Genomic DNA, 27,083 nt, shown 5'->3' on the forward strand with positions numbered 1-27,083 from the left:
AGAAACTGGAGGCTCCTATCTACTAGATATCAATCGATCTCTCACGGTGAAATCAGAATACAGTCATTCCAAGACAAGGAAGCAATGCCGGATTCTTAACATTGACATATATATGACCACTTTATTATTAATGGGAACAGAGATACTTCAAAGGTGTTATTCATGCTAGATGATAGCTATATACAGAGATATACATATGACATTCGTTTGCACAAATTATTGATTAGCCCCCAACGTCTTTAAAGAGGGAAGGAGTCATCGTGGCCGTCAACGCCGCCATCATCATCAGTATCGTCGCCCATCTGGAAGAGATTGAATCCCCCAAGATCCCACTTTGCATCTTGGTAGTTGGAACTAGAGCTCACATAATACTTCACCTCATGAAACAAGTTCAGATTATCCACCAGCTTATGGAACACATTGCATCCGCAGCACTGCATCACCAACAAATACTATTTACTCTCAGTCCATAACTTGCTAGTTGTTAATTGTACTTTTTCTGGAAGATAACCTGCACGAAGACGGTGCCGTCAGTGTAAGCATGTGGATTTATGGCTCGTGTAGTTCTCTGTCCACAAACGTTGCAAGTGAAGGCGACGCGCATACGCCTACGTGGCGATTTCGTGAATAGTGACCAAGGAAATGTTGAAACCGTCTCCACATCGGCCTTGGCCGGAAGAGACGGCCCCTCCATCCCGGAACCGGTAGTCCAGCCTCTGACGGACGCGGCGCTCAAGACCAATCCCATGGCCTCATCCTACAAATCCAAATTTCAAAAAAAAAAATTGAAAAGAGTAAACCTATGTTTGAGATCGAGATTTTACATTCGAGAGAGTTCGATTTTGGAATAGAGGAACGAGGCTCAATGAATCCGATTCGGATTTGGGATCATAATCTTTGTCGTCCTCTGAATATAAAAAAATAAAAAATAAAAAATAATCAAAGTAAAGCCTGAGAGATGATAATTAAGCAATGGAATAGAAGTTATGCATAAGTTTGTTTACTCATCGAAAGCCGGACGATTCTCGGAAAAGATGAGTGTGTTCTCTTCTTCGGAGAGAAGATGGATAGCGACGAAGATGAGGAAGAGACGATGGTGGCCGCAGAGCTTAGGGCGGTAGCTTCCATGGTTGATCTTTGAGCTAACAGAGAAGCAGATTTTGTTTTTTTCCTTCTTTGAAAATTAGTATCTTTGTTCTATTTCTTTCTTTTTTGGTCGTTTCACACTGTGACATTGAAACGGGCTGAAACCCAATGGGCCCGGCCCCCGCTTATTCAACATTTTTCTTTCCATAGCAGCCATGCATTACATAGTTATCCAAATAACACAACACCACAATTTTTTTTACACAAAAACAATACATCAATCTATCTTTATATATAAAAGAAGCTTTTCATCTTTTCTGGGGATGCCAGCTCAGATGTCACGTCATAAATAGGAGCTCTGCTGTGTCGACACATCAGATCCGCACCGTTTCACTAAAGCTTTGATTTATGGTTACAGGCTTCGCGGTGGGCTTCGTCCAGTGCTTCCAGACCTTCTTCTGCGGCCCATCGACACAGTCTCCTACGAAACCCCAATCAAAAGCTCTCCTTCGTGTTCTTCGTTCGTCTTCGATCGGCACCGAGACTGTCTAGATTCTGTAACGGTGTTTGTGGTTTAACGTTGTGGAGTTTTCTTCGTGTCGGTTCGGCTAACTTTCTCCCCCTAAACATTAGGAAATACAATGCTTCTCCCACGATCATGATGATTAATCATTCAATGCTTCTTATCTCTCTTCCAGATTGTGGATCTCAATCTATAAAAAGGTCAGCCTTCAACCCTTTAGCATCATCCTCACAAGTCTTAATATTTCTAGGATTTTTATTTTAGTATAATGGCTAACCCATCAATCGTTCTCTCTGATTTGCAGGCTTGCTGCTGTTCTTCAACCGTCAAGGTCTCTCATTTTGGGTAGCGAGCGCGGTGGAGAGCTGGGTGTGGCCATACACCTGCTAAGGTGATTCTGTTCTTAAACTTCATGCTCATCTTAGTTTAAAACTAACGCCGGCGTTTATACTCATAACAGACAGCCTTTTGTTTCCAAATCTTTAACGAGCCAATTAGAGATAGAATCATGAAACTGTTTGTAGTTTCTTTTCCTACATGTGTTTGATCATCTTAGTTTAAAACTAAAGCTGTCGTCTAGGAGGAGCATGATCTTCGTGGTTGAAAAACATAATCAGGCGTTGAATCCCAGAGTTCTCAAAGTTTTATATCGAAATTTTATTTTCACTCTTCAGCAGGATCACATAAATTTAATATAAAATAGTTTTTATCTGAGAGGACATCACATAAATTTGGTTCAATAGGTAGATTTTGCTGTGAAATTACATTTAGTTTGACACCTTTTGTTGATTATGCTGTCTATTTCACGTGTTTCAGGCGAAAGAGAATGCTTTCTTTATTATCAAGACCGTCAAGCGTTGATGGATTTGGTGAACAAATCGGATGAGAGGGTGAGAAAAGAGGAATCTAGGATCTGAGAGTTAAAGAAACAAGTGAGAAACATGTCTGATGTAATGAAGAAGCGTCGAGTGGAATGAGACAAGAGATTCACATTGTTACAACAAGAAGAAGTTTTTGTTTATTCAGTTTTGGCATCGTTCATTAGTGAAGAAGAGACTAAGTTAGCGTGTGTGTTCTTCGTGGAGAACATTCAAGACCAGTCATTGTTGATCAGATGGGATGAGTTAAGGCCATCAACATAAAGGTTTGCATCTTTGATTTCGATGGTAAAGGAGATTGAGAAGGAGGAAGAATGCCTCATCTTGCTAAAGCAGGACAAGAAGTAGAACTTGTATGCAATAGCTTAATGAAGAGAACTGCAAGTTGTTCAAGCAATGTAGTAGCGGCTCTCTTCAGTGTTCTATAGAGAAAAGGAATCTAAGAGAAAGAGTGCTAAGATGATGAACAGCAAGCCCGGGATCTATCAATGAAGCATAAGGTAGTGATGATCGATTTTGTAGTGATAACATTGGGATAATAACAGTAACCAAGTCAACATTGGCCGCACCTGTTCTTCTAGAAATTATGTTCCCAAAGAGTAAAATTTGCCTCAATAAGATTTTTGAAATATCATCTTATATGATGCAACGGTTGGAATCGTCAGCTGTTCGCAAGCAGGAAATAATAAGAATATCAACATAGTGATGCTTGCAAGAAGAAAAGAATGGGTATATTATGAAAAATCTCTCAATATGACAATTGTCATGAATTGTCTAGAGACGTCTCTTCCTCCCGAATCGTCTCTTCCAGTTTTTCTTTTTCTCTTATTCTTTTCTGTTCTTTTTAATTACTTTTATGTTGATCGTCTCTTCCATTTTTTTTTTCTCTTATTATTTTCTGTTCTTTTTAGTTACTTTTATGTTGAGAGATCATGGAAGATAAAAGATGAGATTAGAATTTCTAGCTAAACTGATCTTTAAGGTGCAAAATCAAAGCCTAAAACGTTTTCGTTACTTCTAATCTGATTAATCCTGAGTTTTAATAAGTTTTTTTTTATTTTTTATTCTCACCATTTTAACCAGTATCTAGTATATGGGTATGACCTTTCACTTTTTTTTTACTAATAGGCTCACTATTTACAACGTTTTGCATAGTGGCTCTGCAGTTTTCCCTCACGTAAGAACAAACTTCAGTTACAAATAGCAACATACAATATGCAAAAGTCCAGATTGTTTTAAATCATTACAACACATGCTTCAGGGTAACAACGAAAAGCTTCAAGCTAGCAAATTTTGGCTCATCTGAAAATCCTTGATCTTCTGCAACTCTTTAAGCTGAAACTCTTTCAAGTGTAGTAACATTACAGGATCATACTTCTTCGTGAGTTTCCATAAAGATTGGTGTGGTTATTCGCCTAGTTGGTGCAAGTCCCAAATGCTGGGTAAGCCAGGAGGATAAGGAAATTGCTGACCGCGCCATTTAGTATGTTTCACTGACGGTGATAAAAATAGAGGTGAGGAATAGAAGCTCAATCAAAGCCACAATTTTAACATGTTTCACGTTCATAAGTGATGATGAAGTAAAGCTCTTGTTCTGATATGAGCAAACCTTAATCACTAAAATGACATTTAGTTGACTGTTTCAGAGCAAAATTATTTTCCATTCGTATAAGAGAACATAGTAAACATTCTAATTGCTAATCTATTAGCAGCTCACAATACAACAAACATAAACCGTTGCACCCTATCAAACAATGGTTGAAATCACAATAACCAAAAAAAAATCAATGCTTCAAATTTTTTTTTTTGCTAAATGCTTCAAAGTTCTTATACTAAAAGCTTAGAAAACAGAGTAAGCGAATCGATACACGGGACGCGTGGCGGCATGATATCACAGGAGTTTCCAGGCTGTCTGCCTACGTGGACACCCTAGGAGGAATTTAAACCCGATTTTATATAAATATATAGATTGATTGAACCGATCTTACTAGGATTGCAAGGCGCGGACTATTGAATTGATCGCTTAAGACTTTATGTTATAAAACTAAACTAGATTTTGATCCGCGCTTCGAAAGCGCGGATATTATTTTTCACTTTTATAAAATATATTATTTGTTTGTAGTTATTAAATGTATTTATTTTAGTGAAACTTTCTTTATAATAAATTCGACACATATAATGTTTTTGGTAAACTATGTGCTTCTCTCGCTTTGTTTTATTCTCTCTCCAATCAACATATTTATTTGACTTGTTGTTAAAATAAATGATTTTAGTTAGCAACTGTACAATACTTTTACATTGATATTTTGTTTAAACAGTGTGACATATTTATATATTAATTAAATATTTACATTGTAATTTAAACTAAATTTTGTATATTTCAAAAATATATTACTATGTATTTTTATGTCAATATCAAAGCTGGATAAAAAATTCTAATCTGAAGAACCGAACCGATCACGATCCGAAAGAGTAATACCAAACACGAACCAAAATTGATTAAATATCTAAATTATTCAAAATTTTGATATTTAGACAGCCGAAACCATAACCAATTCGAACCAAAGTTTTTTGGATATCAAAATGTATCCGAAAAAGATATATATACTTATATATATTAATTATTTTTAGTTTTAGTGTATATAAAAACACCCATAATATATATGATACTTTTAGGTTGGTTTAAATATTTGAAATATATAAAATAATTAAATATAAATATCTAACATAGTGGAAGTACATTCAAAAGACCAAAACTATTTAAAATAATTATTGATTTTTGATCCAAAATTTAAACCAAACCAATTTATATGTTAAGTTTAGGTATTCTGACATATGTTATTCAGATTTATATACAATATATTATTTTATTTATAGATTTTAAGAAATTAAAAATATATAATGAATTTAAAAAAATAATTTAAATGGGTTATCGAACCCGAAGTGAACCCACAAAGATCCGAATATAATTCGAACTGAAATTTAGAAATATCTGAATGGGGCTGAAATCTTTGACCTCAGAAACCCAAAACTCAAGCAGATCTGAAACGAACCCGAATGGATACTTGAACGCCCGGCCCTAGTCATAATTCGAACTGAAATTTAGAAATATTTGAATGAGACTGAAATCTTTGACCATGAAGACCCGAAATTCAAACAAATCCGAAACGAACCGGAATGGATACCTGAATGCTCAGTCCTAGTCACTATTATGTATCATATATGTCATCATATAATTAATCGTATTGGTCCATCATATAAATAATAGAATAGCATTTCGTCGTAAAAAAAAAAAGGTCCATCATATAAATAATCATATAAGTAATAGTATTTTATATGTATCATCTTATAAATAATCATATATATTATATTCTTAAAGTTTAATGTGAATATAAAAACCATAATTTAAGTTGGTATATAAAATTAATCTTTTTGTTGTATTTTTTATATATATTGAAAACATTTTTTAAAAATGGTTATTGAAAAATATTTTAGTAAAAATAAATTTTTGAATATATGCATATTTTAAATCAATTTTTGAAATAAATCAACTTTAAATTATTATTTTGATTTCAAATATGTATATAAAATTTAAATTTTATTTTATGATTATTTTAGACAAAACAATGTTTTTAGGTAATTAGATTAGTCTATTTTGTATATTTTAAAACTGATATAATGGATTTCTAATTTTTATTAATAACATAAACCATTATTTTTTTCTTCTTGACATACTTTTATCCATGTTTCAAAGTTTTAATTTTTTGCATTAGTTCTCTATGAATTATTATTAATTTTATGATAATTTTTTTTTGAAAATTAAACTCTTGAAATTTTTATATTTGACTTAAAATAAGGTAATAATATTGTTTTTAAAAATTGTTTTATATAATATTTATATTTCAGTTTGTGTTTTTATTTTCACCATAAAGAATTGTAAATATAGTGACAGAATTGTAAATAAAAAGAAATATAGAAAGAAGGTTGTTTAATTTATTATAAAACAATGGCTAAATGTTTAAATAAAAAGAAGTATTAAATATGTTATTTATGTTTCTAAGCAATTCTCATTTGTTATTAATTTATTGAAAATACAATGGCTAAATGTGTAAATAAAAGAAAGTACACATCTCTACTATCCATGTTGCCAAACATATCTCATTTATCCTACTATCCTTGTTTCCAAACATCTCCAATTTGTACTTTAACTTTAATAATATAGATTTGAATATGATAATAAATAACCTTTTAAGGCTTTCCTTAGATGTTTGATCATTTAATGTGTTTAAAAAATCATTAATTGATGATTGTGTACGTATAGTTTTGATAATATTCAACTAGAAAGTTTAGTAAATCTGTCGAATTTGGTTCTATCATTTACTATTAATATATCCCCTTAGTATTAATAGAGGAGCAATTAAAAAGAATAACCTTTAAAGAGTAGAATTATTACCATGTTGCCATTTTGCATAGGTGTCTTCCTCACAATACACCTCAGCCTTCCTATGCATTAATCCTTAAATTACTAGATTATTTACATCAATTGCCATTGGTATGTCACAAATTTACAGCATGATTTTTCATTACATTTTGACTATAATTACTGATTTTTGTTCTTGATGACCTAATCTATGGAACGTAGTGGTAACTGAAACCAAATTAATGATTGATAGCTAACTATTTCTATAATTACGACCATGACTTATTCAAAATGTAAATGTTAATGTGTCTCGCTCTCTCTCTAAAATGTTAACGTTTTTTTGTTTAAATTTTTACAATACGAAAATGCAATTAATATTCCACCATCTAGAAGTCTTTTGGTTCTGGTCCACAATTTGTATTCTATAATAAAAAATAAAAAATCAATATTAAAATGCTAGATCAGTGGTTTACATCTTAATTTAATTTACCGGTTTTCTCAAGTGAGAGTAATGTATATTAGTATTTTCGGGATTTTAGAAAATCATAATTTTATTGAATTAAACATTCAGGAAGCATATTATTGGATTACACCACACAAATACTTAAACACGTAGCTGTTCATTTTATTGAATTAAACATTCAGGAAGCGCAGGTCTTATCCTAGCAGTATTGGCAAATTAATTGGAGAGATGGTAATATTTAATACTTATTGTATAAAATAATATTTCAACCCTATATATACTTTAATTATAATAACACATTTTTGTATTTTTTTGCAAGATCGCTTCAAGAAGCTTACTAACATTGATGGATTTTCAAAAGTTGTTTTTGAACCAAACGGTGTTCCAGAAATCGATGCTTTCAAGAAGAGGTATTATATTTAATTTCTATGCCTTTCTTAATTAAATTTGTAAATAGTTATACTATTAACCTTTATTTGTTCTCTTTATAGGATTGCAGACAATGGAGTTTAATTTCTATAAGTGGCAATTCTTTTTTTTTAATGTTTTTTTTAATTTTTTTGCGCTCCTTTTCTGCTTTATTATTAATAGTACTTTAATGTCTTATTTATGTTTTTAAAAATATTATTCAGCATTTATTTTATGTCAACAATTATGTCTTATAAGTTTCAAGTGAATGACCCATTTCAAACTTGAGATAGATTCTTATATTTTAAAACAAATACAAATCCATAAAGTAATCTTATTTTAATCCAATATGTCGATCCTCAACTTTTCAACATAAGACATGATGTTTGTTATTTGTATCCTCTAATGCATATATTCGTGTTATCATTGTCTCACTTTTATCATATTTTACATATTCATACTATACATGTATATAACAATTTAAAAAATATTACGTACGTAAAATAATTTATTAGTTTTTTCACCCCGCGCAAAGCGCGGATCATATCCTAGTTTTATTATATAATTTATTATACTCTACATTGTATACATTTCTAATTTCTTTATATTTGTTTAATGTTTTGACTTAATATTCAACTACAAAAGCTTAATAAACATGCATTATTTGCTTAGTGTTTTGTTATATAATCTATAATATAAGAAATTTAGTATGCGTAATTTATTAATTGTATGTAAGGAAAAAAACAATATGGTATATTTACTATCTATATATATAAAAATATGTTCTTTCACTCCTTAGTGCGCCACCTAGGATTCCACGTCCCAAAATCGTCTTCTGACGTTGTGACACGTATTCCACATTAAAATGCAACGTTTCATTAATCTAAGTCTATAATCGATGTGGGCTTCACGGTTTAAATTATTGGATTTTTGATATTTGTTATTTGGGCTGTTAAAAATAAAATTATAGCATATATTCATCGTCTTTAAGAAAGTTGACCATCAACCTCTAAATTTCATTGTGTTCTTCAAGCTCTGACTACATCAACGAGAATGGAATTTCGGAAGGGTTGTGTGGGAAGAATCTCTGGATCACGCCACATTCGTCTCTTTTCGTACAAGCTTATTCGCCTTGGAACCGTAAACCGTTACGGGACGCATTGATTAATTGCATCGAAGGACATTTTAAACTCCTTCGACGCACTCAAGCAGAATTCTTCGTTCAATGCATCTTTTCTTGAAACGGTGGATTTTAGCTATAAAAAGGTTCATCTCGTGATGATCATCTTCACAAATCCTAATAACTCCTTTGAATTTTATCTGGTTTTTAAATTATAATTGGATATATTTTTATATATATAGATTTAAATGGATATTTTTTTAATAAATTAAAAACAGCTTTTTGATTAAAAACAACTAAACGAATAGTCGATTTAATAAATTTATATTCCTAATATTTAAAATAAGAATTTATTTTTTAAACATATATAATATCAGTAATTAACGTCATCATCATCTACATCTAGATCTATATGTATGCTAAATTATTTTAATTTAAATTTGTTTATAAGAAGTTTAAAATATGTAAATCTATAATAAAGAAAATAAATAGTTGTATTCAATAACAAACACAATCAAATATTTAAAAATATGTTATCTCATTCCTTCGCGCGCCAGCTAGGATTCCACGTCACAAGGTCGTCTCCTGACGTTGTGACAGGTGTCCCCCATTAAAATGCAATGTTTCATGGATTTAAAGTCAATAATCGATGTGAACTTCACGGTTTAAATTGTTAGATTTTGATATTTGTTATTTAGGCTGTTAAAAATAATATCATGACCCATATTCATCGTCTTTAAGAAAGTTGACCATCAACCTCTAAATTTCATTGTGTTCTTCAAGCTCTGATTACATCAACGAGAATGAAGTTTCGGGAGGGTTCTGTGGAACGAATCCCTGGATCACGCCACATTCGTGTTTTTTTCGTACGAGCTTCTTCGCCTTGGAACCGTAAACCGTTACGGGATGCATCGATTAATTGCATCGAAGGACATTTTAAACTCCTTCGACGAACTCGAGCAAAATTCTTCATTCAATGCATCTTTTCTTTCTTTGAGATGGTGAATTTTAGCTATAAAAAATTATCCCATGATTACCATCTTCACAAATCTTAATAACCCTTTGAAAGTTATCTAGTTTTTAAATCATAATTGTGTATATTTATATATATATATGTGTAGATTTAAACGGATATTCTTAATAAATTAAAAACAACTTTTTGATCAAAAAGCTAAACGAATAGTTGGTTTAATAAATTTATATTCCTAATACAGCAGCCTGATTATTATCAACCCTTACAGGTAGCACATCTTATTCAATCCGGCTAGTTTCGTTTTGGATTACAAAATCTATAATCGTAGAAAAACAGAATCTAGTATGGACTAGCTTAATAATTTTTGATTTTGAGTTAAAGAATGTCAGTTTTTGGTTCGGCTCAGCTTTTATTCTTTCCAGTAGCCTCTTGGTCTATCCTGTATAGTGAATTTATACTGGTTTTGTTTACTTAGGCAAATGTTCAACCCATGGTGCAAATGATTGAGCACTCTGATCCACCAAAAGATGTCTTTCGTGCAATGGTCGAAAATACTGCAATGAGTCAAGAAGACCTTGAGGATGAGCTCTGCGGTGATGAAGGTCTTGCTCATATAAGCATCAAAGAACCAGTTTACTTGTTGTGCCATATTTAAGATAAAACCCCCTTATCAGACTTGTGCTTGAGGATTTGCAGGAATAGACGGAGTTACTAAGGCATGATATCAAAGGCCGGCTAAATGATGATCAAGTTCCATAAGCTACTTGACAATATTTTCTTCCAGATGTTAAATTTTATATACTTGTTTGAAAATATCCTCTCTTCACTAGCTATGATCCCCCACTTTGTATCAAGAAGTAGGGTTGGGATGCTCTACTATGCTGAATATAATCATAGTAATTTATCTGGTCTCGAAAGTGCCTGTTCAATTTGATATTTCCATCTATAACCGCATTGACTCGACTTCCAGACAATTAATCCGTGATTCCAAATCATGATTACAAAATCTAGTATATAGAAACTTTTAAGTTATCATGAAACGTTTTTATAATTTTTGTTTGGTTTGAAAATACATTGTACACTATTTCAAAAACGATCTAAAACATGGACAAGTCGGTTCTAAAACATGGAAACTACTTCATCCCTCTATTGAAACGTAAACACAAGACACCAAGAATTCCTCAATAAGTACTCACTTATATTAATCTCAAACTCACAACTTCTCAAGTCATGTTACATCTCTTTATATAGTCATGACAACTCCTAATATCATTAGGTAAAACAACACAAGATAAATCCTAAACTCATTAAGATAACAACAACTTTATAGATAACTCTTATCCTAATCTCATATGATAACTTCTCTCCTAAGTTATCTCAAGCTTATGTCAACAATCTCCCCCTTAAGCTTGAGATCATCTTTAGACACACTTTGCACTCCAATCATTTCTCTCATCTCTTTGAAACTGATCTTCCCAAGTGCCTTAGTTAGGATATCAGCCTTTTGCAGCTTCCCTGCTACATGCTCTACGATCACAAGTCCATCTTCCACGCATTCTCTTATGAAATGAAAGCGCCTGTGAATGTGTTTGCTCCTCCCATGGAACACCGGGTTCTTGGTCAATGCAATTGTCGACTTGTTATCACAGCGAATGACCACTTTATTCTCCTTGTCTTCTGTAATCTCCTCAAGCAGTTCATGTAACCACAACGCTTGTTTTGCAGTCTCAGTGGCTGCCATAAACTCAGCTTCACAGGAAGAGAGTGCAACGATTTCTTGCTTCTGTGAACACCAACTTATCGGACACTCGTTCAAATAGAAGATATGTCCTGTAGTGCTCTTCCCATCATCTGGATCCACATTGTAACTTGCATCGCTGTACCCTACGAGCTCCTGTCTTCCATCATTCCTGTAGAACAAACCAAGAGAAGTCGTTCCCTTTAGATAACGTAAGACCTGTTTGAGCGCAGCTCCATGTGACGTCTTAGGATCATGCATATAGCGGCTTAGGACCCCAACACTCTGAGCTAGATCAGGTCTCGTATGAATTAGATATCGTAGACATCCAATATTTCTTCTAAACGCCCTTTCATTGATTGCTTCTTCAGAGGTCGCTTTAGATAGTTTGAGCCCTACTTCCATTGGAATATGAACCGCATTGCACTCAGCCATCCCCGTCTCCTCCAAGATCTTGACAGCATATCGTTCTTGTTTCAGAACTACTCCTCCTTGTACCTGAAGAACCTCGATGCCAAGATAATAGTTGAGCTTCCCGAGATCACTCATCTCAAACTTTAGTGCCATCTCTTGTTTGAACTCGCATATATCTTCTAGACTCGAACCTGTAACCAGCAAATCATCAACATAAACTGCTACAAGTAGCAGTGAGTTAGGCATTCTTCTTCGAAACAGAGACGGTTCTTTAGATGACTTGACAAATTTAAGCTCCTTCAGAATCCGATTTAGCTTGATATTCCATGCCCTCGGGGCTTGCTTCAAACCATACAAAGCCTTATGTAACTTATAGACTTTGCTCTCACTTCCTTTTATCTTGAACCCCTCAGGTTGAGAAACAAACACTTCCTCTTGTAGCTCGCCATGGAGGAAGGCTGTTTTTACATCAAGGTGATGTATCTCCCATCTATTAGATGCAGCTAATGCAATGATTACTCGTACTGTCTCCATCCTAGCCACAGGAGCAAATACCTCCTCAAAGTCCACTCCGTAACGCTGAACATAACCCTTTGCAACGAGTCTAGCTTTGTACTTATTTATGCTTCCATCTGCATTATGTTTCACTTTGAAGATCCACTTCAAACCAATTGCCTTACACCCAGCCGGAAGGTCAACAAGAGTCCATGTATGGTTCTTTTTTATTGAGCTTATTTCCTCTTCACATGCGTCTCTCCATACCTTCTCTGTTCTGGCCTCATTCCAGTCCCATGGCTCTTCATTAATGGTCAAAAGAATCCGCTCTGCTTCCTCCATTGACTCAGATAATAGCACATAGTCTTCCAAGTATCTGGGCTTGACACTTTCTCTTGCTGATCTTCTTACCATCGGATGCTCCTCTGTTTCTTCTTCTATCTCAGTATCACTAGTTACTTCATCTTCCTCGCTAGAACTTTCAGCAGCTTTATCAGTTTCTTCTCGAGTTTGGATCTCTGGGAGTGTGATCATTACCGAGTTTTGCTTCTCCTTCTTGCTTGAGTTCCACTTCCATACTCTGTTTTCATCAAAAACCACATCCCGGCTTACTACTATCTTCCGGTTGATCGGATCATATAAGCGATACGCCTTTGACCCTGGCTCCACTCCTAGATGCACCAACGTTCTAGACCTGTCATCTAGCTTTCTCAGATACGGTGCTTCACTTCTTGCAAAACAGACACAGCCAAAAACACGTAAGTGTTCAACGTTTGGCTTTTTCTTCTTCAAGCATTCGTATGGAGTCATGACTTTAAGCGTACGGGTTGCCACTCGGTTGATAACATAAGTCGAATGTCTCACTCCTTCTCCCCATAAATAGTTTGGTACCTCCATAGCTTTCATGATACTTCTCGTCATCTCCATCAAAGTCCGGTTTCGCCTCTCAACAACCCCATTTTGTTGTGGGGAATAAGGTGCGGTGAGGTGACGTTGTATCCCTTGACTATCACAGAAACTCTTGAACTCGTTTGATGTGAATTCCCCTCCTCTGTCTGTTCTGAAAATCTTAATTTTCTCTCCAGTTTCTCTCTCAACCAATTCTTTAAACCTTTGAAACTTAGCAAAAGCTTCGCTCTTCTCTTGCAACAGGATTGACCACATGTAGCGTGTGTGGTCATCAATTAGAACGAAGATATATTTATTACCTCCTGCCGTTGATGGTGATATTGGCCCGCAGAGATCACCATGTACGAGTTCCAGAGCTTGTGAAGCACGAAACGAAGTTGCGTTTGGAAAGCTTGTCCTAGTCTGTTTTCCTAGAAAACATGATGCACACTTCTCCTTCTCTACTCGTATGTTAGGTATACCAGTAACCATCTTCTTTCTCATCATCGACTTCATGTTCTCTAGCCCCACATGTCCAAGTCTTGAGTGCCAAAGAGTAGAATCACTGTCCTGTCTTAGAAGCAAACATTTAGTATTATCAACTTCCATGACTACCTTGTATAGCCGATTTCTGGACCTTATAGCCTTCACAAGTAGTTTTCCTTCTTGATCATATAGCGTGAGATAGTCTTCCTTCATTCGTACGTCACATCCAGCCTCTGTTGCTTGCCCTAGGCTGACGATGTTACTTCTCAACTCCGGAATGTAATATACGTTGCTCAAGACTTTTCTCTTTCCATCTTTGCTTATGAACACTATCGATCCTTTACCCTTTATATCAATTCGAGAGTCATCCCCGAATCTCACTTTTCCTGTCACCTTCTCATCGATCACAGAAAAATAATCTCGATTCCCAGACATATGGTTACTTGCTCCGTTGTCTAAGTACCAGATGTTGTCTTGATCAGTGTGTATATCAAACTTGCTTGGTGTGACTTTCTGCTCGTTTAGATAAACTACCTCATTGACCATCAACTCCTCTGCTTCTCGAGTGCTTTCATCATCATTCTCCTGTGTCTCTTGAAGCTTCAGTAAACGGTCAGGACAGTTATACGCATAGTGACCAGTTTTGTCACAACGATAGCATACAACTTTCGAGGTATCTCGTCCTTGTTTCCAGTCTCTCTGATTATTGTACCTTCCCCGTCCTCTTCCTCTAAGACCTGAGAAACGTCCACCTTGTCCTCTTCCTCGTCCACTACCACCATCTTGGTCTCCTTGAGCATCCATGTTCGCATACATGAGCTTTCCTTGCTCCTCATTATGATCCTCATCTTGAATTCGCTCCTCATATGCTTTCAGTCTTCCCACTATGTCCTCAAAGCTAGTGGTATTAAGGTTGAGAACCTGTTCAAGAGCAGCAATAATCTGTATGTACTTCTTCTTTGGTAGGCTATGAAGAAACTTCTTTACTAGCTTTGGCTCATCAATTGTTTCTCCTAAGGCTGAAGATTTTGAAGATATCTCTGTGATCCTTCCAGAGAACTCGTCTATAGTCTCTGTGTCTTTCATCTTTAGTCTTTGGAAGTCATCCATTAATGTCTGCAGCCTAGCTTCACGCACCCGGTCAGCTCCTATATGTCTCTGTTTTATTGCCTCCCAAACTTCTTTTGCTGTCTTAAGAGTACCAAATTGTAGTAGTAGCCCTTCTGGGATGGACTGAAACAGTAGAGCTCGAGCCATATTGTTCTTATCTCCATCATCTATTCCTGGTTCTATTGTTTCCCACACCATATGTACTTTGAGCATCACATCCATCCGCATACTCCACACTGTGTAGTTTGTGGTGGTAAGCATCGGACATTGGATTGCAGAAAGTCTACTTCCCTTTGGTTTGCTTGTCGCCACAACTATATCCTTGTCTCCCATATCTCTGTCGTCTCTCAGTGCTTACTTTGTCTTTCTCGGAAGTTTTTGTTTAAGCTTTCAATAATGCTCTGATACCACTTATTGAAACGTAAACACAAGACACCAAGAATTCCTCAATAAGTACTCACTTATATTAATCTCAAACTCACAACTTCTCAAGTCATGTTACATCTCTTTATATAGTCATGACAACTCTTAATATCATTAGGTAAAACAACACAAGATAAATCTTAAACTCATTAAGATAACAACAACTTTATAGATAACTCTTATCCTAATCTCATAGGATAACTTCTCTCCTAAGTTATCTCAAGCTTATGTCAACACCCTCTGCTTAGTTTCATCTCTTTCCATCTGATGTGGTGGATGAAATTTTTTTAAATTCTGGGTGATGGTTTTTGAAAGAGGTGTTAGGAGCGTTGTTAGGAGACATGTTTCAAAGCTGAATTCAGCGTACTAGAATTGTTGGTGGGTTATTTGAAATAGGTTTTTATTGAAAGATTTTTGCAATTGCAAAAACTAACTGAAACACAGGCAAAGACAATGGTTCAATCGTTCCATTTTTTTTTTTGTGCGACGTTCAATCGTTCCATATACTATAGGTAAATGCACTTTGGTACTATAACATAGTACTGATAACCCTCATAGGAATTCATGATGTTATAACTCTTAAATATTTCCATATACTATAAATCATGATGTTACAATTCACTCACGTTACCATTCTTTTAGAGCAATGTATTCATGTTAGATTGATTTCACATAAGACTCCACACTCGTTTGAACTTGGTTTTAGTTTTGATACCATTTGTAACACCTAACAGTCTATGGCTAATAGGTTTCTAGCATTATGAATTTTCTCCGTAACCGCACAATATCTTAAATCAGGAATAAATCGCTTATCCTTCTATTATTCCAACCAAATCAAAATTTTAAATTTTTCTGTATACTACAAATCGGATGTTACACAATTGTTCTTATCCGAAAATTCAGTTTGATCAATTTAAAAATAGCAATCACGAAATCTGAGTTCTTTTGGAGAGAAAAAAGCTCTGGGTTTTCAAATAATTTCACCAGGAGGCAACTCGGCGAGCTTCGCATGACTACCAAGCACACGTTCCATATCAAACCGGACCTCAATATTGCGAATGCTATAACCAACCACCATTAGCCAATACAACAATTTTGCAAGGTCCGTTGCGCTTGTCTCTGTCACATTCGTCTGTGTAGCCACCACCAAGGCATTGATATCAGTCACGTTATATAACAAAACAAAACGAAGAACAAAGATTCAGCTAAAGAAGTTGATGACACTAGACCTTCATTTGCTTTGGATCTGTGTCTGATACAGCTAGAAGCCGGTTGATAAATGCATTCATAGCCACAGCAACATCTTTGCCTGCAGTGCTTGTAAGCTCCTACGAAAATTCAAAGCATTCCAATTGAGAAAAGACACCATTATTTGATAAGAGACAAATTCACAAGAATACATGAGTGAGTTCTTCTCATGCCTTAAGATTTTGAGGCTCGAGAGATTTTAGATACTCCAGAATCTCGTTCTGCTCATTCGCAGATTTTCTCCCTACTTGACGGTTCAGTTCTTCGATCTCTGCTTCCAGAAGCTCGATATACTTTTTCGCATCAATTTTCTCGGGACCAGAAATGTTATTCCATCTGATCACTTCCCCTGATACATTCTTTTGCGTTCCAGGTGCATAGTCTTGATCATCCCCCTGGCTTAATCAGAATTGAAAACCAGAATCACTTAAATAATTTTAGAGATCAAACACGCACATAATCCAGCTACAGAGAGAGAATGTGATAGTTTTTTTTTCATTGAAATCACTGAAGAGAAGTAAATTAACGCAAGAAGGGTCTTAACAACTGACCAAACGAGACCAATATGTTCCATCTCAACCTAACAAATTTAATTATAGTTTCTGAGATGTCCTTTACACATACACAGGCCAAGTAAAAATTTCTCTAGAAAATTGTTACCCTTTTATGACGTGGTTCAGGAAGAGCAACCTGCTCTAAACTTTGTTGCAATTCAAGACGATATTGAGTGTTTCTGAACATGTACCCGGTCATCAATACGCTCATCATCAACTGTGCCAGGTTTTCAGCAACCTATAAAACCAAAAAGCAACATCAATACAAAACACAGGACACAGCTACTGAAACGTATGATTACGAGAAGCACCCACAGAGGTGACTGTAACGGAGAAAAACTGCGGAGGTAGCGTTCCAATCATATTAGTCACAGTATGTCGCATTGCATCAACCACCTAATATCACATTACAAGAAACATATAAAATCACAAGTTCTAGCTCTTCTTCAAAATAAATCAGAAGCTTACATGTTTAGGCGCGCGTTTAACGAACAACTCCATAAACTCCGGTTTCACATTCTGAACATACTCGAGTAAAATGTCCCTCCGGGTTTTGGGCTTTATCAAAAGTAACGAATTAGGTTTACGAACAGTGAAGAAGCTGCAGCTAAACGACCCAAAATTAGTAATTTACCAGATTGCCACTGGGAGGTGTGAACTCTTCAGAGGGCTGATTATTTGACGAACCATGAGCCTTAACTCTCAGAACCAAATTTTTACTGCAAATTCTCGGCTTCATCTTCAATGGGAAGCTCACAGAGGAAGTAGACAGTTTAGGTTCAAGGTTGGATGAAAATAACGAGGAGGGGCGAGACAGTGATTGTAAGAGCGAGAACTGAATCGTTAACGAGCACATCTTCGAAACCCTAATCTATGTTCCAATTACGATCGCCTTAATCGATTTGAGAAAGCTTGTTTGTTCGCTGGCAGGTTGGGGTTTTATCATCCAAAGAGGAAAGGATTAGGCACGCGGTGGAAGAACATAAAAAAAAAAAACCCGACAAAAGTGATGATCTTGTCCATTGATTTCTTCGACTCTTTTAAAAAGAAAACTGGACCAGAGCTGCAAAAGAAACCGTCAAAACCATTTAAATACCAGCAAAAACCACTGAACCAATCAAACCAACAATACATTGAAATCCGATCTATATTCAGAGTTTTTACTTAATTGAAAGAATTCAATGAAATTTAATGTATTTGTAATTAGATGTACTAATGGATTTGATTGATTTGTTTGTAATACATTTTGATTAGTATGTGACATTGGAAAAGTATGTTAAAGATTTATTAACCTGTGTGAGAAAAAATTCTCTCTCTAGCAAACTCGCTCTGACCTCTCTCTAAGAACCGCCGCCGTGATCTTTGCTTCCGACCAACGGTTTTGGTTCTCACAGCTGCCGTCGGTCCGGCTATGTTTCTTTTCTTTTCTTTGCTGCATGTTTTTATCGGCGGAGATGGGACAGTTGCGCTCCCTTTCCTTTGGTTTTTTCTTCTGCCGGGATGCGGTGGCTTCTCGAGCATCACCGTCGCCGGGTTTTGTTCCCAACATCACATCTACCGATAGATGGATGGTTGGCTTGTTGACTATGGGGCTGCGCCGTTTTCTTTCTCGGAGGTGGTCGCCGGCTATCGTCGTGTCCTGTGGAAGTGCTCGCGCTGTTGAGGTTCGTTTTCATGTGGGGTGGCCGAGCTTGGATGGGATATTGCTTCAATTGATGAAGCTCTCTCTCTGCTGCGGCGTTTGTCTAGAAGAAACTGAAGCCCGAGACTTTTAACACTGTCGTTGAAAGTGGATTTCAGTGTTCGAGTTGTATTTCCCGGTGGAATCCGGTGGTCCGATGATTGGATTGTAACGGTGGCGACTTTCATGCGTAGACGATGATGGTGGTCTTGCTCCGGTGGAGAAACGTTTAGCGGTCCCGGCGGTGATTCCAAGCCAATTTTGATGGTGACGGTTCGTTTTTCTCGCCACATGTGCCGTTGGCGTGTCGTCTCTCCACGTTGAGCGGTGCGCGGTGGTTCGGGTTACCTTTTCGGTTTTGGGCTGGAATTGGTTTATGGCCTGATGGGCCTGCTTGTTTTGTTTGTGTTGTTGCCCAGGGTTGGGCTTTCTTTGTATATCTCTTGTTTTCTTGGCCTTTTTGGCCCATCTTAATAATAGTAGACGGCAAAAAAAAAAGTATGCTAAAGTGATGAGGAGCAAGAAGAAAGTATGCCAGAGTGTAAATTTTATGTCGGTTTAATCGTTTTGGTTTGGGGTTGTTAAGAATAAATCATCTATATTATCTATATTATTAAAGTTGAAGTACACAATTTGATTGTTTGGAAACAAGGATAGTAGAATAAATGAGATATGTTTAGAAATATGAATAGTAGAATAAATGAGATATATTTGGAAACATGGATAGTAGAGATGTGTACTTTCTTTTATTTACACATTTAATCAATTGTATTTTAAATAAATTAATAACAAATGAGAATTATTTGGAAACATGAATAATATTAATAATTCTTTTTATTAAAAAATTTAGCCATTGTTTTTACAATAAATTAAACAACCTTCTTTTTATATTTCTTTTTATTTACAATTCTTTATGGTGAAAATAAAAACACAAACTGAAATATAAATAGTATATTATATATAACAATTTTTAAAAACAATATTATTAACTTATTTTGTTTAGTCAAATATAAAAATTTCAAGAGTTCAATTTTTAAGAAAAATATATCATAAAATTAATAATAATTCATAAAAAAATAATGCAAAATATTAAAATTTTGAAACATGGATAAAAGTATATCAGTTTTAAAATATACAAAATGGACTAATCTAATTATCTAAAAACATTGTTTTGCCTAAAATAATCTAAAAACATTGTTTATATACATATTTCAAATCAAAATAATAATTAAAGTTGATTTATATCAAAAATTGATTTAAAATATGCATATATTCAAAAAAAAAAATTATTAAAATATTTTACAATAACCATTATTAAAAATGTTTTCAATATATATATAAAAAATACAACAAAAAGATTAATTTCATATACCAACTTAAATTATGGTTTTTATATTTCATATTAAACTTTAAGAATATAATATATGTGATTATTTATAAGATGATACATATAAAATACTATTAATTATATGATTATTTATATGATGGACCAATACAATTAATTATACGATGACATATATATGATACATAATAGTGACTAGGGTTGGGCGTTCATGTATTTATTCCGCTTCGGTTCGTTTCAGATCTCTTTGGGTTTCGGGTTTCCGTGGTCAAAGATTTCAGCCCCATTCATATATTTCTAAATTTCAGTTCGAATTATGACAAGGACTGGGCGTTCAGGTATCCATTTAGGTTCGTTTCGGATCTGTTTGGGTTTTGGGTTTTCGGAGTCAAAGATTTCAGCCCCATTCAGATACTTTTAAATTTTAGTTCGAATTATATTCGGATTTTTGCGGGTTCAGTTCAGGTTCAAATAACCCATTTAAATTAATTTTTAAAATTCATTATATATTTTGAATTTCTTAAAATCTATAAATAAAATAATATATTGTATATAAATCTGAATAATATATGTCAGAATATCTAAACTTAACATATAAATTGGTTTGGTTTAAATTTTGGATCAATAATCAATAATTATTTTAAATATTTTTTGGTGTTTTGAGTGTACTTTCACTATGTTAGATATTTATTTTTGACTATTTTTATATATTTTTAAATATTTAAACCAACCTAAAAGTATCATATATATTCTGGATGTTTTTATATACAATAAAACTAAAAATAATTAATATGTATATCCAAAATACTTCGGTTCGAATTGGTTATGGTTTCGGTTGTCTAAATATCAAAATTTTGAATAATTTGGATATTTAATCAATTATTGTTCGGGTTTGGTATTACTCTTTCGGATCGTGATCGGTTCGGTTTTTCAGATTTGAATTTTTTATCCAGCTTTGATATTGACATGAAAAATAAATAGCAATATATTTTTTAAATATACCTCCGCACGGACGTGCGGATCAAAATCTAGTTTTAAGTTTTAACCATGTCTAATCCATCTAAGTCAATTTCAAGTTTTTTTTACATCTTAACATCGCCATGTAACTGATAGGATCTATATGGCTTTCGTTAATTAATTTCAGCTTTAAGTTTGTGAAATTACAGATTTCAAGACAAAACTCCCGTATGAGATTTGTAGTCCACTTTCAAAAAACTTTTTTCCAAATGTTTGTTATCAGAAACAAGTTACGACAAAGAAAAAAACAAATAACAGCCAAGATTGGGATAATAAACATTATTTTGAAAATACAACAACATCAAAGAACTACAGCCTCGAAACAGATTCAATAACCACAATTCATCACTCCACCTCAATCCTATTAAAATACTAATCAAAGACCAAACCAAAGCTACATAGAGCAATCAGAATCTGTAGTATCTAAGGGCGTTTCAAAGAAAAGGTGTGGTTTTAGTTATCTTTTTTTTTTCTTGTAGTTCTATTAATGAAAAAATTATGTAACAATACTTGGTCACAGTAGATTAAGACGATGGCTTCAGGTTCCTTATTGCAGCGGCCATAATCTGAGAGACACGCATGTAAAACTAAATTAAAGTAGAAAAGAAAGAAAAATATTCCAGTCAGAAGTAATTAATATAAATAAATATACGTACCCGGGCAGTTCCAGGATCGAACTTTCTTTCACCAACACTTGTGTTCCTGTCATCTCTCCTTGTGGCTACACTTCTTTTACTAGATTCCATACTGTAGTTCACTGTCGATTTTGTGTGATCTTCCACATTGTTGCTGGTTCCGCTGCATCCTTCTTCCATATTTGTGGTACGGTCAGAACCACAAACTGGGTTATATAGGGGCTCTGCGTCGTCTTCAGTAGCTTTGCTCTTGCTTCTAGTTATGTAGGCACTGGTATCACTGGTTCGGGGGCTTTTTCCCTTCTTCGAAAATTGTGTAGCCGCTGCTCGTGCGCCCGCAATTGCAGCTGTGAGACTGGTAAGTTGTTCTGTCTTAAGTCTTTTCTTCTCTTGTGTTGTAGAGGAAACAGAACCCGGTTTTAAAGAAAAGGTGCATGTTGGGTCTGGAAGAGGAAATTTCACCGGAAAAGGAGTTTGAGAAGGCGTAAGACCTCTCGCTGCTGCGGCATGAATCTGTTTCATTAAATAAATAAAAACACAGCAAGTAAATGTTACTACGCTACGCACCCCAAAATCTTATGTGCTAAATAAAAGTTTATTACCTTATTTTCTAAGTTATAAACTCCCTGGTACCCGCGCATCTCAAACGGAATAATCAGTTTCTAGAGCCATAGAAACAAATGGTCGATAGCTTATCAAAATAATAAAAAAAAAAACAAAAGATGAAGTGAGTAATCATTCACCTGTGGCTGCTCACATAGCCAACAAAAATCGGTTTGTCCTTCAAGCCTCACCTGTTATACAAAAAACATTTATGGTTTGCTCATTATACTATTGAAATATGGACAAGGAGCAGATTTAATATTTCAAAGAACAGAAACACAGTAAGAAAGACAACAAAATTGTTCTACCCCTTGAGATAAAGACTCCCAGTTCTTAAGTTCATCGCAGCTGACACAGCCAACAACATCCACACATCCTATACGAGCAAAACCGAATCAAACATTATCCATGCAAATCAGGCAGAGCTTAGACGAGAACTTATTAATCTTTAGTAAAAATACCTATTAGTCTAGAAACTGGGTAATGCTGGGGAAACTGAATATCGGTGATCCCGTCAAGAGTGTAAATTTCTTGATAAAACGCTTCCATTGCTTTTATTGTAGCTTCATCAGGAACTTTACTAGCAGCATGAATCCATAGACGACCTATAAAAGGTAAAAACTTCCACCATTTTAGAAGTGATTAACGTATCCAATAGAACACACATACTTCATACAAGGCTCAATTTCTGGGTGAAGTTTTTATTCTAAATTCAAATTAACGAAACCCCGTTATGATTGTTTGAAACCTGTGCAAGTACAGTCAGCGTTGATGCAACTAAACAATACAAAGCTAAATCGAATACAAAACAAAGAGTTCAAAATCTGGATATGATTGTTTGAGATAAAATTCAGGTTTATACCTCGAATCGGCGCAGGCCAGGACCTGCCTTCGATGCGCTTAATACCATGGACCAGAAGCGAAGCCCATGGCTGATGCATAGTCAAACACGGGTTTTTGTAATTTCCACGACTCATCGCTGGATTTCTTTGCTGCAAAATCTCTAATACCTTAAACTTTCCCTAATTGGTGGAATCTAGGTTATGCTGGAGAGCGACAAAGTAATGTCCAGAAGTTGAACTACTGTATGTTAAAAAGGCAAAACCAAAACCAAAAAAGATCCGGCTCTTGGAAAACTAGCACGTGACAACATGCGTGAAACTAGTTCAATGTACTTTTCTTTTTTTTTTCAACTTTGGGCCACAACGGGCCGGCCGTTAGCCCATCAACCTTAAGGTGAACTTTGTCACAAGGCATGACCACTGAACCATGACCATCTCGTAGGGGTGGGAAAAAAACTCAAACCAAACCAAACCGAACCAACCAAACTGAAGTTAAACCGAACCAAACCAAACTGTGTTATTTATGTAATCCAATTGGTTCGTGTTTTACTCAATCCGAACGGTTTGGTTTGGTTTGGGTTTAAACCTAACCAAACCGAACCAAACCGATAATTCAATATATATATATATATAGTAAAAATATATATGATATATATATATTAACATATTGTAAATTTTAGTTAAAGTTTCGTTTTTCATTTTTTCATAACTTCCATATCTTTAAAAAAATTATAAATACGATTCAAATAATACTATTATATATAAAATCATGTAGCATAAGTTTTTATATTCTCACTCTATCGTTTATGAGTTAATTATTTTTTAATAAAAGTATAAAACTGATGTCTTCATATTTTATAACCAATCCGAACTACACCGAACCAAACTAGACCATAATAATGTAAACCGAACTAAATCTAAACCAAACCGAACTGAACCAAACCGAATTAAACCCAAACCTAACCCAAACCAAAGCTACTTTGGTTTTAATTGGTTTGAGTTTTATAAAACCCAAATTACCCAAACCAAATCGAACCCAAACCGAACCCGAACCCAAACTGAACCCGAAACTAAACCGAAATGCCCACCCCTACCATCTCGGCAACTAGTTCAATGTACTAAACGCGGATTGTTGACAATTAAAAGTTCCATAATAATACTTAAAAAGTTTAAAAGGTGGTGGATTTGAGCAATTTTTTGGTTTAGTTGAGGTGGTTTTAGTTGATAAATTAAATTTCAAAAATTAAAGTGAATTTTTAATACAAGAAACAAACCAGAAGCGAAGTTAATATTATAAACAAACTAGATATGAGCCCATTGCGTTCTAACGGGTTTTGTTTGATGTTTTATTTAATAAAAACATAATAAAAATCATTTTATTATAGTTTTATGATTTTCTGTTATATGAAATTTATTTTATAATTAAAAACTCTTTTTCACACATAAGTTCAAGTTAATATTTGTATTTTATAATCATTGTTCATGGATCAATGTTGTAAATTTTGCAATTAGGATTAAAGAATATACTATACCTAAACGTTTAAACTCAACACAACCCAAAATAAGAAATTGAATGAAAGGTAAAAAGAAATCAAAGTTAAATACATCAATCGAGTCGAGAACAATATTATAAATGTTCTTATGTACTACCTTAATGCTTTATTAAATAAGTTCTAAAAAGTTTATTTTGCTAGGATTTTAAAAAGGAAAATTTTTTTTTTTATAAATCTCCTATTTAGTTACAATAAATAAATTAAATTTAAAAATTAAATACTCTTTTATTTTTTTCAGATTTTAGAAAAGAAAAATTTGTCATATAACCTATTACAATTATATTCTCTTTAGAATTTCAGAAAAAAAAATTGCTATCAAATAATTATTTCTAGTTATTAATAAATAATCTTAAAATTGCTTTTATTAAAAATTTGTATCAATACCACTTTTACACTTCTTTCGTTTCGTTAATTAAAGAATTTTTAATATTATGTTCATCATCACATACTTTCTTTAAATATTATAATTTTTTTTTTACAATTCTCTTTTGGTTAGGACTTAGAAATATGATACAAATTTCTTTTGTTTAGGATTTATTTTAGAAAAAAAGGAAAAAAACTATCAAATATTATTTTACAGCTTTATATTTTAGAAAAGGAAATTAATATTACTTAATCTTTTACAATTATATTTCATCTAGGATTTATAAAAACAAAATTTCTATCGAATAATTACTTCCAATTAATATTAATTAGTTTTAAAAGATGGCATTTTCAAAATTCGTTTTTTTCAATATCACTAATGTTTTTTTTTTCAATTTGTATTGTTAATTAAATAATTGTTAGTATCATGTTTATCATTGAATTTTTAAATTAAAAATTACTATTATTATTTTACAATTCTCTCTGGTTAGGATTTAAAAGAAAAGGGGAAAAAATCTTAATTGGTTAAGATTAGAAAATCATTTTTTTTAGAAATCTCTTTTATTTAAGATTTTATGAAAAAAAATTATTTTCACATAATGTCAGTTTTGATTGACACATTCAAAATCTATTTTTTTTATTAATAGACACATGTCGCAATCACATCAGGTGAAAAATTTTAAGTTATTTTTTCTTTATATTTTTTTAACACAGAATTATTAAAAAATAAATTTAGTTAATTATAAGAAAAATAAGATTACTTTACCTTTACATTTTTATTTATACTTTTTTTTAAAAAAAGGAAAACTAATTATTTTATTAGTTTTTCCTTATGATTTTTATGCAACTATTTTATTTTTAATAGAAAAGTATCTGTTTAATATATGATGTAAACAACAACATCAAAATTGAAAGTTATGTTATAATAAAATGTAATAATGATAATAAAATGTTGAGTTGTATCAAGAAATTAAAAGAAAATACCCAGGTAATACTTTTCATGTAAATACTATTGTGTTTTGTAAAAATAATATGTGGAAGCTTAAACCTAAATATAGATGTGAAAAGTTTGTAACTATTTTTGGTCATAGTTTTTAACATACAATTATCTATTAGAAAGGAAAGTTAGTTACTTATAAGAAAATAATAAGAGTACTTTTACAATTTTTTTTAAATTAGGCTTTTAAAAAGGAATAGTATTTACTATAAAGTTAGTTTTTCTCCATGTTTTTTATTAAATAATTGAAATTGTGGGATTTTACCATTTGTTTGTTTAATTTTTTTTTAAAATTTGAATTTATCTTTTATAATTCTCTATCTTTAGTGAGTTTAAGAATAAACATTATAATTTTTTTTTAAAAAGAATTAACTTTCTAATACCTTTTTGCAATTATTATTTTTGTTTAGTCTTAAAAAAAAGAAGAAATTACTATCAAATATTTTATAATATAGAATTTTAAAAGACTATGTAAAATATATAATGATTCAAAATATATATACTAAAAATAATATTGAAGAAATAATTCTAAATTTTAGTTAATAGTGAAAATTAATTATAAAAATTATTTAATAGTAATTGTTTAGAAACTTTCGTTTTTAAAAGGTTTTCCTTTTTGAAATCTCTATTAAATAATAAAGAAAAGAGAATTATATCATATTTTTGACACATGCCACAATCTTAAAAATTTATTTACACATGTCACAATCATGATAATTAATAATTTTGAAGAACCAAGCTTTATATAATAAGATTAGAGCTTGACCGACACATTATTTTTTATAAGTTGATTTCTTATAGTAAGTTTGATATATTTAATACA

General features: G+C 33.3%; 3 protein-coding genes and 1 long non-coding RNA gene across 4 annotated transcripts; 1 reads left to right on the forward strand and 3 right to left on the reverse strand.

Annotated features, from left to right (window-relative positions):
* Positions 1-90: 90 nt before the first annotated feature.
* LOC108806726 (uncharacterized) lies at positions 91-1,188 on the reverse strand. The gene is made up of 4 exons (XM_018578910.2): positions 1,005-1,188; positions 825-907; positions 512-757; positions 91-434 (listed from the first exon to the last, which is right to left on the reverse strand). The coding sequence occupies exons 1-4, from the start codon at positions 1,126-1,128 to the stop codon at positions 240-242; spliced, it is 648 nt and encodes a 215-aa protein (XP_018434412.1). The 5' UTR covers positions 1,129-1,188; the 3' UTR covers positions 91-239.
* Positions 1,189-1,401: 213 nt separating this feature from the next.
* LOC108809987 (uncharacterized) lies at positions 1,402-3,479 on the forward strand. The gene is made up of 3 exons (XR_001942941.2): positions 1,402-1,809; positions 1,914-2,000; positions 2,426-3,479. It is a non-coding gene; the product is annotated as an uncharacterized LOC108809987 (long non-coding RNA).
* Positions 3,480-16,219: 12,740 nt separating this feature from the next.
* Positions 16,220-18,281, reverse strand: LOC108806699 (uncharacterized). The gene is made up of 7 exons (XM_018578871.2): positions 17,862-18,281; positions 17,696-17,785; positions 17,543-17,623; positions 17,334-17,465; positions 16,847-17,068; positions 16,655-16,753; positions 16,220-16,557 (listed from the first exon to the last, which is right to left on the reverse strand). Exons 1-7 carry the CDS (start codon positions 18,081-18,083, stop codon positions 16,396-16,398), a joined length of 1,008 nt encoding a protein of 335 aa, XP_018434373.1. The 5' UTR covers positions 18,084-18,281; the 3' UTR covers positions 16,220-16,395.
* Positions 18,282-21,513: 3,232 nt separating this feature from the next.
* On the reverse strand, positions 21,514-23,604 carry LOC108806740 (uncharacterized). Its single transcript, XM_018578927.2, has 7 exons — positions 23,368-23,604; positions 22,967-23,110; positions 22,814-22,881; positions 22,646-22,696; positions 22,505-22,564; positions 21,924-22,415; positions 21,514-21,833 (listed from the first exon to the last, which is right to left on the reverse strand). The coding sequence occupies exons 1-7, from the start codon at positions 23,480-23,482 to the stop codon at positions 21,792-21,794; spliced, it is 972 nt and encodes a 323-aa protein (XP_018434429.1). The 5' UTR covers positions 23,483-23,604; the 3' UTR covers positions 21,514-21,791.
* Positions 23,605-27,083: the final 3,479 nt, after the last annotated feature.

This window comes from Raphanus sativus, chromosome 6 (genome assembly GCF_000801105.2).
Source record: "Raphanus sativus cultivar WK10039 chromosome 6, ASM80110v3, whole genome shotgun sequence".
NCBI lineage: Eukaryota > Viridiplantae > Streptophyta > Magnoliopsida > Brassicales > Brassicaceae > Raphanus > Raphanus sativus.

What these genes read in the sequence shown, in the direction of transcription:
- LOC108806726 (XM_018578910.2), bottom strand. Translation starts at nt 1,128, where the DNA reads ATGGAAGCTACCGCCCTAAGCTCTGCGGCCACCATCGTCTCTTCCTCA. An exon ending in AAAATCGAACTCTCTCGAAT is followed by an intron (nt 758 to 824) that starts GTAAAATCTCGA and finishes TTGGATTTGTAG; the next exon opens with GATGAGGCCATGGGATTGGT. An exon ending in ACGGCACCGTCTTCGTGCAG is followed by an intron (nt 435 to 511) that starts GTTATCTTCCAG and finishes TTGGTGATGCAG; the next exon opens with TGCTGCGGATGCAATGTGTT.
- LOC108806699 (XM_018578871.2), bottom strand. Translation starts at nt 18,083, where the DNA reads ATGTGCTCGTTAACGATTCAGTTCTCGCTCTTACAATCACTGTCTCGC. An exon ending in CACCTCCCAGTGGCAATCTG is followed by an intron (nt 17,786 to 17,861) that starts GTAAATTACTAA and finishes CTTTTGATAAAG; the next exon opens with CCCAAAACCCGGAGGGACAT. An exon ending in TCTCCGTTACAGTCACCTCT is followed by an intron (nt 17,466 to 17,542) that starts GTGGGTGCTTCT and finishes TTGGTTTTATAG; the next exon opens with GTTGCTGAAAACCTGGCACA.
- LOC108806740 (XM_018578927.2), bottom strand. Translation starts at nt 23,482, where the DNA reads ATGAGTCGTGGAAATTACAAAAACCCGTGTTTGACTATGCATCAGCCA. An exon ending in CTGGCCTGCGCCGATTCGAG is followed by an intron (nt 23,111 to 23,367) that starts GTATAAACCTGA and finishes TACCTTTTATAG; the next exon opens with GTCGTCTATGGATTCATGCT. An exon ending in TTTATAACTTAGAAAATAAG is followed by an intron (nt 22,416 to 22,504) that starts GTAATAAACTTT and finishes TTAATGAAACAG; the next exon opens with ATTCATGCCGCAGCAGCGAG.